Source organism: Citrus clementina, unplaced genomic scaffold (genome assembly GCF_000493195.1).
Source record: "Citrus clementina cultivar Clemenules unplaced genomic scaffold, Citrus_clementina_v1.0 scaffold_9, whole genome shotgun sequence".
Classification (NCBI taxonomy): domain Eukaryota; kingdom Viridiplantae; phylum Streptophyta; class Magnoliopsida; order Sapindales; family Rutaceae; genus Citrus; species Citrus x clementina.
Window position 1 is genome coordinate 25,727,311 of NW_006261964.1, and position 14,462 is coordinate 25,741,772.

The 14,462-nt window shown below is 36.9% G+C and overlaps 3 protein-coding genes across 3 annotated transcripts; all 3 read left to right on the forward strand.

Moving 5' to 3' along the window:
* The first annotated feature begins 392 nt into the window (after positions 1 to 392).
* LOC18031529 (ras-related protein RABA4d) lies at positions 393 to 3,841 on the forward strand. Its single transcript, XM_006421429.2, has 2 exons — positions 393 to 957; positions 3,107 to 3,841. Exons 1-2 carry the CDS (start codon positions 731 to 733, stop codon positions 3,552 to 3,554), a joined length of 675 nt encoding a protein of 224 aa, XP_006421492.1. The 5' UTR covers positions 393 to 730; the 3' UTR covers positions 3,555 to 3,841.
* Positions 3,842 to 6,650: 2,809 nt separating this feature from the next.
* On the forward strand, positions 6,651 to 9,374 carry LOC18031455 (protein POLYCHOME). The gene is made up of 3 exons (XM_006421430.2): positions 6,651 to 6,830; positions 6,974 to 7,379; positions 8,516 to 9,374. The coding sequence occupies exons 2-3, from the start codon at positions 7,005 to 7,007 to the stop codon at positions 8,900 to 8,902; spliced, it is 762 nt and encodes a 253-aa protein (XP_006421493.1). The 5' UTR covers positions 6,651 to 6,830; positions 6,974 to 7,004; the 3' UTR covers positions 8,903 to 9,374.
* Positions 9,375 to 11,736: 2,362 nt separating this feature from the next.
* Positions 11,737 to 13,404, forward strand: LOC18031687 (3,9-dihydroxypterocarpan 6A-monooxygenase). The gene is made up of 2 exons (XM_024188037.1): positions 11,737 to 12,689; positions 12,763 to 13,404. Exons 1-2 carry the CDS (start codon positions 11,766 to 11,768, stop codon positions 13,402 to 13,404), a joined length of 1,566 nt encoding a protein of 521 aa, XP_024043805.1. The 5' UTR covers positions 11,737 to 11,765.
* Positions 13,405 to 14,462: the final 1,058 nt, after the last annotated feature.

Genomic DNA, 14,462 nt, shown 5'->3' on the forward strand with positions numbered 1-14,462 from the left:
GTTCAATTCAATTTGTTTCAACTCCAACCAAACACCCATCCCTATCTGCATTAATAAGCAGTATGGGTGTGACGAGAACCAAGCTAACCCGATATAGATAAGCCAAATTTTGGAAGTTTTGAAAAGGAGAGATGAGAGTAAATTTGAAATTAACTCGGCGTACATGAAAGGCAAGGTACAAGTAAAATTATTTAAGAGGTGTGCTTAGAAACCGGGATTTTTCAGGAAATTAGAGGGGGTGCGAATAGTCCACCCCAGACGGCAGCCATCTGCAAGTAACTGGCCCGAAGCCTTATTGAATTTGGACCGGGCCACCAAAGCTTAAGTATTAATTAAGAAAAAGGACAAAGCCTCGAGCATTGCTGGCTGCCGCCAGATGGAAATCTATCTGATTCCGTTTGATTCACGTATTGATCAACGGCCACCGTCGACGCGCACGAAAATCACACCTTCCCTGAATATAGCAAAAACATTTCATTTAATCTGCTAACGAAAACCGTTAATGGGTCCCGCATTGGCCGTTGGTCTCCACATCACATTTTCCCTCTCTCTGATTTGCTGAGAATTTTTTTTTTCTCCCTTCTCCAATTTTGATATATCTTTTTCTTCTCCAATTTATTCTAAGATCATGAGCTTCGGATCTTGTCGTTCAACGCCTCCACATGATTGATTTTATGCGAATCTTTAGAGGAAATTAGGTTTATATAGCAATTGTTTGGTGGCGTCGACGATGTCAAATTTGTACGGAGATTACAATCAAAAGATTGATTATGTATTCAAAGTTGTATTAATAGGGGATTCGGCGGTGGGGAAATCACAGCTACTGGCGCGTTTTGCTAGAAATGAATTCAGCGTCGATTCCAAGGCCACGATTGGTGTCGAATTTCAAACCAAAACCCTTTCCATTGATCACAAAACTGTCAAAGCTCAGATTTGGGACACTGCCGGCCAAGAAAGGTGAGTTATTTTTCTCTTTCTGATTCCTTCGTTTTCGATTTAATTAAACTCTTTTATGAATCACATTTAAAGAAATTTGTTTTAATAGTGAATTGTGGTGTTGGCAAATTTTGGGTGAGGCTGTTTAGCTGGCTAGTTTGAAGGATATAATTGGATCATCGGTGGATTGATTTCTTCGGAGCTGCGGATATTGGTTAGGCTTATCGGGTGTGGTAATCTTTACTGCCAGGATTTTAGGGATATGTGGTTCTCGTTGACTAGGTGACTGCTCGGCAATTGGTTGCTTTAGGTTATAGCGTGAAGGCCGTGTCTATTATTCTATAGGACTTGCTCAGCTTAGTGATTGTTGTGTTATCTCCAGTTAGAATGACTATTTATTGTTTCTCTCTTCACTGCAAAAGTGAATTTAATAGAAAACTAAATGAGATATATCTTGGATTTCTTTTGAGTGGGATGGGAGAAATCAAGTATGGGTTAAAGAGTAGACTGAAGCATATGTTTTGCAGCATTAGAATAGTGTCTCTACAGCTCTTGTAGGACCTTAAGTTATGGGTCTCAGTAGATTCTTTCATATTCAAGGAACTGAAATTTTACATCACTCATTCTCCTCACTATTAATGATAAACTCATCAGTATATGTACCTAATAGCAAATTAATACCAGGAGTATTCTTTATCTGGCATGAATTATGATATCTATTTGCTTGACTATGTAGGCCCCCCCCCCCCCCCCCCCCCCCAACAAAAAGGTATTATCTATCAAATGCACCTATTTTCCACTTTTAAGCAACTTATTTGCTTTTCCCTGCAGTGCAAGAATTGTCCAATATGAACATTTATGCTCAACCCTCCTTAGTTTGTACTATGTTAATTTCATGAATCTCAAGCAACTTATTTATTTATTTTTCCTGCAATGCACCCATTTTCAACTTTTCCCAATATGTAAATACTTATGAACCAACCCTTCCTAGTTTCTACTTTTAAGTTGCCTTTGAATATGGCAAAATTCATTTGCATTATTAGCTGTCATCTTAGGTTGCTGCTCCTCACTTTAGATCCTTTGGTGTTTGTACACACAAACAGCAGTGTAAGCATACATTCGCTGACCATGTACAATAGTTAGACTACCTTGTAGTTTCAGTTTATTAGTTACATTATTTGGACCCCCTGATGGTGTATTAACTTTGCATGGCATGATTACCCTATGTATTTGTTTTATTGTGGGTTTTGCCAGCTTGATAACTGATAAGCCATATCTTCTTTTTTTCATATCAAAGAAACTCATCTACTATTTAATTTGTAGCAGAATTAATGCTGAGGAACTGAAGGTTCTGCTACAAACTACCAATATAAGTTTTTCTATCTTTAAGAACCTAAGAACTCATTCCTGATATTTTTACTGAACCTCTGCTTATTGATCCTTTTTTCTGCAACCATGTAATTCTTCCCAACAAAAAATTCAGTTGTTACAAGAGTACACATCTCTACTGCAGATACCTGATGTTCTTGATAGGCTCTTAATTCTTTCAACCATATATATATATATCTTAGTAACTTAAGACTCATGAACAATGTTCTGTTTGGCATCGGCATGGTCCAAGTGAAAGATAAACGGATTCTATTTTGCTACGTATAATCTATCTGGTGGCCTCCAGGTTGATCATCTTATCCTGAAGATAGCCAGGTTGAAGCTTAATATATTCTTGTTGAAATTGGTTACATAAATTTTCATGTGTATTTCATAACCTTTATGTTTCCCCCCCCCCCTCCCTCTATATATGTAAGCTGAACCATGACAGAATGAATTCAAAAAATTTAAGCTATAGACTTGTACGGTTTACTTGTTTTTGATCTGTGAAACATGACAATCATCTTGATTTAAGAAGTTTGGTCCCATCCCACTTTTGCAACTACAGAGGCTGGTAGGTTGGTGTATGAGGTCATAGTTGATTGTTTTTCCTTCTGCTTCCTGAAAATAGTTATTGTGCACGCTTCATCTAATGCGTGTCTGACTCAGGCCTAACTTAGGTGGCCTGAGCTAATCATTTGAAAACTTTTTTATGTTGTTTGTCAAATAAAGATATTTGAAGCTATTGAATTTATATTAATTTATGGTGTCTTGAAATTGTCTTTTTTTTTTTGCTTCTCAGGTACAGGGCTGTGACAAGCGCATATTACCGGGGAGCAGTTGGGGCAATGTTAGTTTATGACATGACGAAGCGTCAGTCATTTGACCACATGGCAAGATGGCTGGATGAACTAAGGGGGCATGCTGATAAGAATATTGTTATTATGCTCATTGGCAACAAGTGTGACTTGGGAAGTCTTCGTGCGGTGCCAACAGAAGATGCCCAAGAGTTTGCCCAAAGAGAAAACCTTTTCTTTATGGAGACATCAGCTCTAGAGGCCACCAATGTTGAAACTGCATTTTTAACAGTGTTAACGGAGATTTATAGGATAATCAGCAAGAAATCCCTTACTGCCAATGATGAGCATGATGTGGCAGGCAACTCTAATCTTCTTAAAGGTACCAGAATTATTGTTCCCGGCCAGGATCAGAATTCTGCATCCAAGCGTGGCTGCTGCCTTTCTTCGTAATTTTGCTTCACATTTTTTCGACACTTGATTCTCTTTTTGGGAAATTTTGTTCATTTAGGATTTATTATTTTTTAAGAAAAGGGTATATTCATGTAAAAAGAGTGTATTGATGCTGGAAGGACAGGATGAGACATCTGTTAAGTTATTGAAATTTTTTTTTTCCCTTTTTTTGGTTCGATCATGAAGAGTATTAGACTAGCTCTACCAGCCTAATTGCTAGAGAACAGCCTTTCTCCTACGGTAGGCATTTGTAAACGGAAGCTACTATTTTTAGTTTGTCTGGAGGAATATAGAATTCTTAATATAAAGTATATTTGTGGAAATCACTTTCTTCATTTTTCTTGTTTTAAAGTCGATAGTTGCAAACGCATCAGCATGCTGGGCTCACATCACATTCACAAGAGGCAGACGCTCACCATTCACTCAATTTTTTGTATTATTCATTTGTTATATTTATTGTTATTATTGTTGTTATTTGAATTTAATGAGGAATTCAATCCTCTAATTTCTTGTTTTGTTCTCTCTCTTTATGAAGCAAACTTATAATGATGGATCCGATAAAGTTTTAAAAGACAAAAAATAAGAACTTTATTATACTAAAGGTGAAAATACATTATATTAGAATATATATTTTTCTTTATCTTTTATTTGTTCCTCATTTTAATTAGATGAGGGATCTTTCATTGAATAATTACTTGATTTGATTTCTTGTGAATGGACGATAATTTTTATTTTTGTTAGACAATTATACTGTGAGTTGAACAATTTTTACAAGAAGCATCACAAATTTCTTTCTTTCTTTTTATTTTTTTTTAAGAAGAAAGCATACTTTCATTAATTAAGAAAAAAAGATATAAAAAATGAGGTGGGCATGTGGCCACCCACCTAACAGGTTCATTGATTTTTCAAAGCCATCTTGGCTAAATCATGGGCAATGCCATTACACATCCGTGGTGTGAACTGCACTTTCATTTCCTTTAATCTCTGCACCTGATTTTGAACTTCCGAGAGGATCCATGAAAGCTCTGATTTGCTTCTCTTATTTCCGGATGTTTGATTAACTACCTCTGAACAATCAGTTTCAACTATCAGTGGCTGGATTGCTGCTGCTTCTGCTACTTCAATCCCCAAGTTTATTGCTTCAGCTTCTGCATATGCTATGCTGTCATAAAACTTAGATGTTTGAGTCTCTGATTATAATTCCGAGCCCTACAGTCTGCTCCTGTGCTTGAATTGCAGCATCTGTATTGACTTTAGACCACCCTCCAGGAGGAGGTTTCCATATCAGCTCATTTGTGGGAAGCACCACAAATTTGATAAGATATAACTACACGAAAAGCTGTTCTAAGTATCTTAATCCAAAAATAAATAAATAAAAGTCTAGCGTGTAATATCACTCATCTTATGACGAACAACATTATTTCACAATGTTGTCTTTATAACCTACAATATCACCTTTATTCACCGTATGCTATATACGTCATGTCAATGTGCTTATATAGTTGGTCACTTTCACACACACACACTCTCTCTCTCTCTCTCTCTCTCTATATATATATCTATATATATATATATATATTTTAATGTGAACACACTGTTAAGACATGTGGTTTAATAGACTTAATTTTTAATGTATTATAAAACTGTATAATTTAACAATATTAAAAATTGACTTTATTAAGCCACATGAATATATATATCTATATATAGTAGTTTTTTAGTCAGGAATTTTAAAGTGCGGGAAAACTTTAAAACCGCACGATTTTAAAGGCATTCAATTTAATTTTTTAAAATATCATGATTTTAAAAGTTTCCTACACTTTTCCACACTTTAAAAATTCAGATTGGAACATTTATACACACACACGTGATCAACAGTCCCCTAAAAGTACCCTTAATTTACACTTATTAATATCAATTATTGATAAGATTTATTGAACTTAAATATCTAAGAATTTTTAATATTCTCTCTCTCTCTACGTGAACCCGACTCCAAATCTTTCTCACCCCATATTTTTTCTCTCCCTTTGACGTGCTCTCTCTTCCTTCTCCTCTCTTCCTAGATCTCCCTTCTCTTCTCTTGTTTTATTAATCTTTGGCTTTTAGTTTGATTTTTTTTTTTGCCACAAAATTAGTTATATAGTCGCCATGTAATTCCATGAATTAGGTGCTATATCACTTTTTGATGAAATATGAAATAAGGGTAGATATCTTCCCAATATTACTAGTAGATTTCGAAGCTATGCATTGGAAAGATTGTTTTCACTGTAATAAGCTATCCCCTCATTTTCTCTATATAACCCCTTTGCTTGGTAACAAAAATTTCAAGTCACTTTTCTCACTATAAATGGAATGGAGCGGAAATCTTTTTAGATTTGTGGTGCTGTTACTCAACTCATTTTTAAGAATGGCATAACGAATAAACGAATAAACGAATTGAATTCAAATCAAATTGTAAATGAATATGGTCAAAGCTGTGCTGATTCAGATTTGATTCGTTTATTAAACGATTTGAAATCTTAGAATTTGTATTTGATTAGTTTATTAAATAAATATTCAATTTGATTCATTTAATATAATTACGAATCGAATTATGATCTATGCTCAGTAGACTAGACCAGTAAACCGCATCAGTGTTTGTATCAAGATTTGTAGTAGGCTTTCCCCATATTGTAACAATTCAAAAAAAAAATGATATATTTAAATAATTTACATTGTAACTTATATGTTTTTTTTTTAATATTATTAGATTATAATTGATATTTATTCTCGAACTCTTTTTCTCACTATTGTTAGTACAGGTACTCTCCTATCAGATCATCAAAGGCCCATTGGTGAATTTGAGTTGTATTAAACCAATAAATTGGTGTTTAAAAATTAAAATCATGTCAACCCCGAAGTCCGCCTAAATTGATAAGGGCAATAGAGTAATTGTATGTACACACCAAAACGGCTCGTTCCCATTGCCCGCTCTTGAGAAAATTTGAATTTCGAATCTCATTCCCGCACGTGCTTCTTCTTCTTCTTTTTTTTTTTTTTTTTTTTCGCTTGGCTGATGAAACTCAACAACACATTTTCTTTCTATAAGACCGCCCAAAATTTCATTTCGAAAATTTGCCAAATTCGCTTCTCTCTCCTCTCTCTTCTTCTTATCTTTCTGATGCACAGCAGATACCCAGCCAAAACCCTAGCCTCCTTCTTCTCCTCCCTTTAACTTTTTAAAGAACAAAATCGTCGTCCTGTTCTTCGTTCTTCTGCGCTCTTCATCTCTTCAAGGTAAGCTAAAGTGTTCGTTTCTCAGGAAAATTTTCATTTTCGTGAAAAATGTGAGGTTTATCAGTCTCTTCGAATATGGTCCTTTGGATTTATGAGATCTTTATTTTCTTGGCAAGCTAATCACTTTTCTTGTTTTTCGGCAGTTTCCAGGAGAAATCAAGAAAAGAAAAGACAATGCCGGAGGCACGTGACAGGCTCGTGAGGCCGGTGGACGTCGCGGTCGTCTTTGCCCAAAGACGGCAGGGAGTTCTCGGAATCCTTCAAGACGAGCCGGAAAGCGCTTCGAATCCGCTCGGATCTCCACTCGGTAGAGCAGCTGCTGCGACGCCACGTGTACAAACGAGAGTTGCTGGAAGAGGTGGCGGATTGGGGACCCCGAGGAGTGGCGTTGTACGTGGAAGAAGGAATGCTTTTGGATCTGCAACGGTGACACGTGGACCAATCGGGAGAGAGAATACGCCTGCGGGGAGTGCTGCTAGGAGAGGCCGCACCGTGTTACCTTCTTGGTACCCGAGGACGCCCCTTAGGGATATCACTGCTGTTGTGAGGGTATTGCTCGAAATTTTATCGAGTGATTTTGAACTGAAATCCGATTCTTTATTATTTATTTTGAAATGTGTTATTATACTCTTGGTTATGTTTTTTTGAAATAGAAATGAACTTGAGTTTCTGCTTAGTGCTGGATTCTTGGGGACTTGAAATTTCTTTTATCATTAGTTAGATATGCCCCACACTTTAGGAATTAGGTTCAGTTTTAACGAATTTAGGATCCATATCAATCTTTTCATTTGAGATAATATTGTTCCTTTTCATTTCCACTTGGTCATGTCACTCAATTACTTTCTGTTCTTCGATATCATATGAACCCATAATAGATATGAAGAGGGACTGCTGTTGTATATATTTTCTTTTGTCAGATTATTGATGGCTTTGTATTTAGCAAGTGAATATGTTGCGTTTCTTTTTGTATGTTCTGATGTGTCGCCATTCTTTATATTGGGCATAAATGGAATGTAGTCTTGCTTCAGATTTTGTTGGATGCTTTATGTTGATATTTTGATTCAGTTTTGCAAATACGTATTTTTGTTTCAGTTTGTGCATGTTGAATATGTTGCATTGATTGGGACAAGTTGGATCTTGTGGTGATGTCATAGCATTTCCTTTTGCCCATATCTTGTAGTTGGGGTGTCACATTTGCTTTCCGTGATTAGGGCGTGGATGGGTCCTGATTTTAGCAGTTTATTGAAGAAGACATACTGTTTAAGCCAAGAATTCTCAACCCCAGTGACTGAGTTACTCCTGTATTTTTGGTGGTCAATTCTTGGGCCAGAAATATCATTGGACATTAAGTTTTCCAAATAGATAATTTTGGTTCAGTTCATGTCTGTTTAAACAGTTGTTTTGATGTTGATGGGGGTCAGTTCTTGTGGTGATAACAGAACATTTCCTTTTGGGAAATATCATGTTCAGTGAATTAGGGGGAGGCTGGGAGTTTATTGTTGAAAACAGGAATCCAACCCCAAAGAGTTGCTTCTGTTTTGGGGGTCATCAATTCTTAAGTCAGAGACAGCAGTGGACTTCATTTGAGTCATAAGTAAAATTTCTTTGGCAGTTCTGTATATGCTGTCCTTATTCAAGGCTCTTCTTGAGCCCAATTAATGATACCTTTAACTCTGGCTTTTTAGGCTATAGAAAGAAGAAGAGCTCATTTGGGAGAAGTCGAAGGCCTACAGATGGAGAGTCCAATGTCCCACAGCCAGAGAGGCAATGATTCTTTTGTGCCACTGTCAGGTGCTCCGCCAGAGCACAATATTTCTATGATGACCCCAACTCCAACCTTAAGTGTGAAGGCTTGTCCTCCCTCTATCGGTAAAGTGCCTAAGATTTTGCTTGATATCACAAATCAGGCTGGTGCAGAGTTGGAGTCTCTCACACCCCAGAAGAAACTTCTGAACTCAATTGACAAAGTTGAGAAGGTTGTAATGGAGGAGTTGAATAAATTGAAGAGAACCCCAACTGCTAAAAAGGCTGAGAGGGAAAAAAGAGTTCGCACTCTGATGTCAATGCGTTGATTGCTGTTATTCTCTCACAAATTCTGTTGTAGGAGACAGCAACGTCCAGAAATTGGAAGATGAGATAGGGGCCCTGTGCAGTGAGATTGATCATCCTCTGATGATCTGTACCATTTCCGACATTGGTCATCCTCTGATGACATTCTATTTGATCTCATATCTTGATTTAGCAAATAGTTTCCATACTTTTCTTTTGTTTGTTGAGATCCAGCTAAGATCACTGTATAGATGAGTAGGCAATTGTGCTTGTTGCTTGTTTAACATTGTTGCTGTCTTGCTGAAAGCTTGGCGATCTGTAGTCATTTCTTTTGCTGCCTTCATTCTTTGAAGGTTGAAGTAGGAATTTACGTACTATCGTTTAATGATGTATATAATATCTGTATTTCAGTTTCTGTTACATTGCTTCTGTTAGATCTTTGCCTATGTTGTTGCAAGGATAATAATGAATAACAATATTTGTCTGAAAGGAAGTTTTGTTCACAAAATGCATTTTTGAAGTTTTAACAAAGTGTATTACAATCCCTGCAATAAATTTTCAGCAGGCACTGTCCCAATTCAGTTTGTTTTGTATCTTATACTCTTACATGCAATTTTTTAATGGTTGCCTGGATACTCTGATTGATAGTTTTGTTACTTGTTCCTAACTGTATTAGATGGATAAATTTATGATATTCTCAGGATGCATTCTGATAAGCCTTTTGGCTATCAGGAGAGATGCATTCCGATATTTCTCAGGTGAGTCTTAACTCATTAAAAGTATGTTTCGCTTACCCTTGTCTCTTTGCACTTATATTTGCTGTCATCATCATTTGTTTGCATAATGGAACTTCTTACCAAATGCTAGAAGTTATGAAATTTTGTGATATTTTGTTTTAATCATCTTTGATGAGATTTTTTGATTTCTTTTTTCCAATTCCTTTGGTTTTGTTTCAGTCAATCTCAGTTTTAATCACAGCGGCTTTTCAGCCTTCTGGTTTCATTGTTGTGTGAGAAGCCAAAACTCTCTTTCATAGTTAAGTTTTCTGTAGTATGATAATGATGTTCTGAAAGATGCATAGTTTTTAATTCACGATTCACGACTCATTCCATGCAGTTCGTGTAACTGGAGCACCTTCAATTCCTGCTGAAGAGAAATGTGTTGACGAGTCAAGATTTGAATTCGTTGTTGAAAGCTGATGTAAATAAACAAGAGTACAAGGCAGCATCACATCTTATTTACTTGATCAGAGTTCCACTTCTTATGGAGCAAGTAGTATTTGCCTGATAATTAGATTTTAGATGGGAAAGAACTAATAGCAGCCTTCTATCTGAAATTCTTTCGTGGGCAAAACTTTCATGTAGGAAACTTCAATGTTTCACTGGAAAAATGGAATATCATTGTCCGTTGCAGAGAAGCCTTTGGCATTTTTGGAAAATGCATGTGTATAGTGTTTGTAGAAAAGATTTATTTTACAATGATTACTGTAATATAGTCACAGCAGTGGTAGAAATGTACATAAAACAAACATTCCCAAGACATCAAGGAGAGAGCAAACAGATGGTAAGCTTTCCTAATTGGGTTTAGAACAATCTGTTTGTTAGAAGTTTGAACTATATATACAATCTCTACTTTTAAGCCTACAGTTTGATGCAGTGACATGTTTATCTTTCGTGCACCTTTGCACACGCAATGCTGATATCATATTCTGGTCTTGTTGTGCAGGAGAAAAGAAAAGAGTAGTGATGAGCCAGAGGAGGTTCAAGTAAAGATAGTATCGGCAGTCGATAATGGTGCCCATTGATGCTCAGGTTTGATATGAGTACCTCTGGACAAGTTTATTTGCTAAACTATTTAGCAAATCGATTCTTCACATTCAAGATCAAGGCAGTCAATACAATTGGGGATTTCAAATTTTTGTTACAATTCAGTTTACGAAGATTTCAATGATTGCAGTTGAGATTCCAATCCAAAGTGATAAAGGCCAATATTTTGATGTGGATGGAATTTAGAAATTGTCAATAAATCGGACCCATTTATCTTTGATGTGTCTCCTCAAATGCATCAGCGGAGGGTGAATCAATTAAGAATTTAACCAATTCTTCCAATCAAAAGTGGAGCCTAAGATTGATAGTTACCCAGTGCTTAGTCATGTTGAGGACCACATCATGACATCAAGTTCGTATGAGGACCACACCTAATTCCCTCTCACATTACGTTTATGATGCCAATAATTTCATCAAAAGTCTAAGACTTTGCAATCAATCGATGATCTCATTTGTAAATATTAATTGTTTTATTATGCTTCATAATCTAGCCCCATCTCAGTCCGTACAAGGTTTCCTCCACCTCTTGTTTGTCAAATCCGGGGGAAAGATTCCCCTTTTCTATGATCAAAATGTGAAATGATTTTGCAATTTGGATGCATTCATTTACATATATCGTTAACACATGTAACACGTGACAATGACAAAGATATATCCATGGACAAGGGTGTATTTTTTTTTTTTTTTTATATTTCTTTTCGTTAAATGAGTGATTAAGATTGGGTTTTGAATTTTAATATTGAGTCATTGACAATGAAGCCAGTTCTTTTAAGCTTATTTACAATAGAGCCTATTTTTTCAATTAGATTTAAAAAACAAGGAGAGGCTAGATAGAAAAATACAAGGAGGGGATACTAATGCTATATATACACGCTTTGTGTTTGTCCTGTTTCTAACTTAATTTTGATTGCCGTGTTCTACTAATCAAATAAAAAACTGGGGTATGAAAATATTTTCATTTTGCCACTAGAAAATCTCTATATAAGCTTGTTACAACAAGTTCACTCTCTTTAAAGACCTAAAAGCTCAGGGCAACAAGTCATCTAAAATTCTTAATGCCATGGCTATCACTACTGCTGGTGACTTGCTATTCTACCTCGTGTTCTTGATTTGGTTCATCACTGCTCTTTTAATTCACTCTTTCATCAAGACCTACTTAAAACCAGCTCTCAGTCCAACTTCAACCCCACCTAGCCCTCCTGCGCTTCCGTTAATCGGTCATCTTCACCTTGTAGGAAAAGTCCTGCCAAAATCCTTCCAAACCCTGGCTCGCCGCTATGGCCCTCTCATGCAGATTCGTCTTGGTGCCTCAGCATGTGTCGTTGTATCCAATGCTGATGTTGCCAAAGAGATATTCAAAACCCAAGAGCTCAACTTTTCCTCTAGACCCGAATTTGGTTCCTCAGAGTACTTCATATACCGAGGATCAAGATTTGTTCTTGCTCAGTATGGTGACTACTGGAGGTTCATGAAGAAGCTATGCATGACAAGGCTCTTAGCAGTTCCTCAGCTTGATATGTTCATCGACGTACGCGAGCAAGAGAAGATCAAGCTCGTGGAGTCGGTGATGAAGTGTTACAGAGAAGGAAAGCCTTGTCATTTGAGCAGTGAACTAACAACTTTGACAAACAATACTATTTGCAGGATGGCTATGAGCACGCGGTGTTCGGGGAGCCACAACGAAGCCAAAGAGATTGAGGGGCTGGTCAGGACTTGCTTGGAGCTTGCAGGTAAAGTAAGTGTAGGCGATGTTTTGGGACCTTTCAAAATATTTGACTTCTCTGGAAGCGGGAGGAAGCTTGTGTCTGCATTGCACAAGTTTGATCGGATTGTGGAGAGGATCTTGAAGGAACATGAAGAGGAGGCCATCAGGGGCTTTGATGCTGATCAAAGGAAGGATTTGATGGATATTTTGTTGGAGATATATAGGGACTCAAATGCAGAACTCAAGTTAACTAAAAAGGACATCAAGTCTTTCTTGCTCGTAAGTTTAACATTTAAAATCTGTTCTAATTAGCCGCCTTCCTTCATAAAGTAATCTATTTTGCTTTAACCAGGATGTATTCATGGCTGGCACCGACACGTCGTCAGCAGCGATGCAATGGGCCATGGGGGAGCTCCTGAATCGTCCAGAAGCATTCAATAAGCTTAGAGAAGAGATCAATGCAGTTGTTGGACCCAACAGGCTCGTCAAAGAATCGGACGTCCAAAATCTGCCTTACCTTCGAGCTGTAATCCGCGAAACACTAAGGCTTCACCCTTCAGCACCGCTGATCATCAGAGAATGTGCCGAAGATTGCATGGTCAATGGCTCCCTCGTCAAGGCCAAAACAAGAGTGCTGGTTAACGTGTATGCCATAATGAGAGACCCTGAGTTGTGGGCTAATCCTGATGAGTTCGTGCCTGAGAGGTTCCTGGAGAGCTCTGGTGAGAAAATTGGCGAGCATCAAATGGAATTTAAGGGTCAGAATTTTCGGTACCTTCCATTTGGGAGCGGGCGCAGAGGATGCCCCGGTGCATCACTTGCAATGCTAGTGATGCATGCAGCTGTGGGAGCCTTGGTTCAGTGCTTCGATTGGAAAGTTAAGGATGGGGAGAAGGTTGATTTGAGCACAGGGTCAGGTTTTGCAGCAGAAATGGCTACACCACTTGTGTGCTATCCGATTCCACATTTGAAGCTTTTTGTAGCCAGCCATTAGCTTGCATGAATACTATTCAAATAAGTGGACCTTTTTTTTTTTTTTTTTTTTAATGTATCGTTTGCTACTTGTTTAGTTCGTAAATTCTTGAGACTTTGTTAATTAAGCTCTTGTCTTTTCAAAGTTGTGTAAATTTTCTGTTGTGGTTATGGTCTGTTATGTAAACTTTCGTGCTCTTTTGTAAGTATGCTTGGGATTAGCCTAATTTTATTATTATTAATAATAAAAGCTTAACACGTATATGTTACATGTATGGGCAAATTAATTATTACGGGATTTTTTTTAATCCTCCAATCTATACTGGTCAATAGGAGGGAAACTAAAATCTTAGCATTGAAGTCCTAACATGCTTATTTTTTTTTCTTCATTTTCGTAGGACTTCTACTTGTGCTTCTCAAGTTTCGTGGTGCATGTTTCTTATATTAGACTGAGGGTGTGTTTGTGATTGAAGTTGGGCAGCTGTAACTTTTAAGTTACAACATAAAAGTGTTTGGTAAACACTAGCTGTTGTACCTTGAAAGTTATATTAATATAATTTTTGGGTAATTTTTAAGGACTTCCCCTGAGGTTTGAAGTATTAATACTTTGATAAAATGTATTGATGCAATTACACATACCTCTCTCGCTGTTAATTACCAGTTAAGTTGACCGTTAGTTGACTGTTAAAATTACTAAAACACCCTTCCCGCAAAAATAATAAATTATTAAATAAAATGGATGAGAACCGATGGATACATGCAACTGATGAATTGCCATAAAATATAATCAATCTTTTCACCAGCTACCACAACTTAAAATAAACCAAAAAAGAGAATGCAGTAGGAGTAGCAAAGAAAACAAGAAAAAAAATTGTGAAACCAGCACAAAATTGTCGAAAATTCTAATAGGTGCCGAAAACATGCCAAAGTAGTTTAAAATAAAACCACTATATCTCTACAACTAGGAGATGCCATATAAGCTACGATTTTGTTCGAGTCTCTCTAGTTTCCAACTGTAAATTAATCAATTACGGACGATGATGACGCAAAAGAATTCAAAACAAGGATAAGTCAAGAAAA

Excerpts from the sequence above, each read along its gene's own strand:
- LOC18031455 (XM_006421430.2), top strand. The coding sequence starts at position 7,005 with ATGCCGGAGGCACGTGACAGGCTCGTGAGGCCGGTGGACGTCGCGGTC. Across the intron at positions 7,380-8,515 it reads ATATCACTGCTGTTGTGAGG|GCTATAGAAAGAAGAAGAGC; the intron begins GTATTGCTCGAA and ends CTGGCTTTTTAG.
- LOC18031687 (XM_024188037.1), top strand. The coding sequence starts at position 11,766 with ATGGCTATCACTACTGCTGGTGACTTGCTATTCTACCTCGTGTTCTTG. Across the intron at positions 12,690-12,762 it reads ACATCAAGTCTTTCTTGCTC|GATGTATTCATGGCTGGCAC; the intron begins GTAAGTTTAACA and ends TGCTTTAACCAG.
- LOC18031529 (XM_006421429.2), top strand. The coding sequence starts at position 731 with ATGTCAAATTTGTACGGAGATTACAATCAAAAGATTGATTATGTATTC. Across the intron at positions 958-3,106 it reads GACACTGCCGGCCAAGAAAG|GTACAGGGCTGTGACAAGCG; the intron begins GTGAGTTATTTT and ends TTTGCTTCTCAG.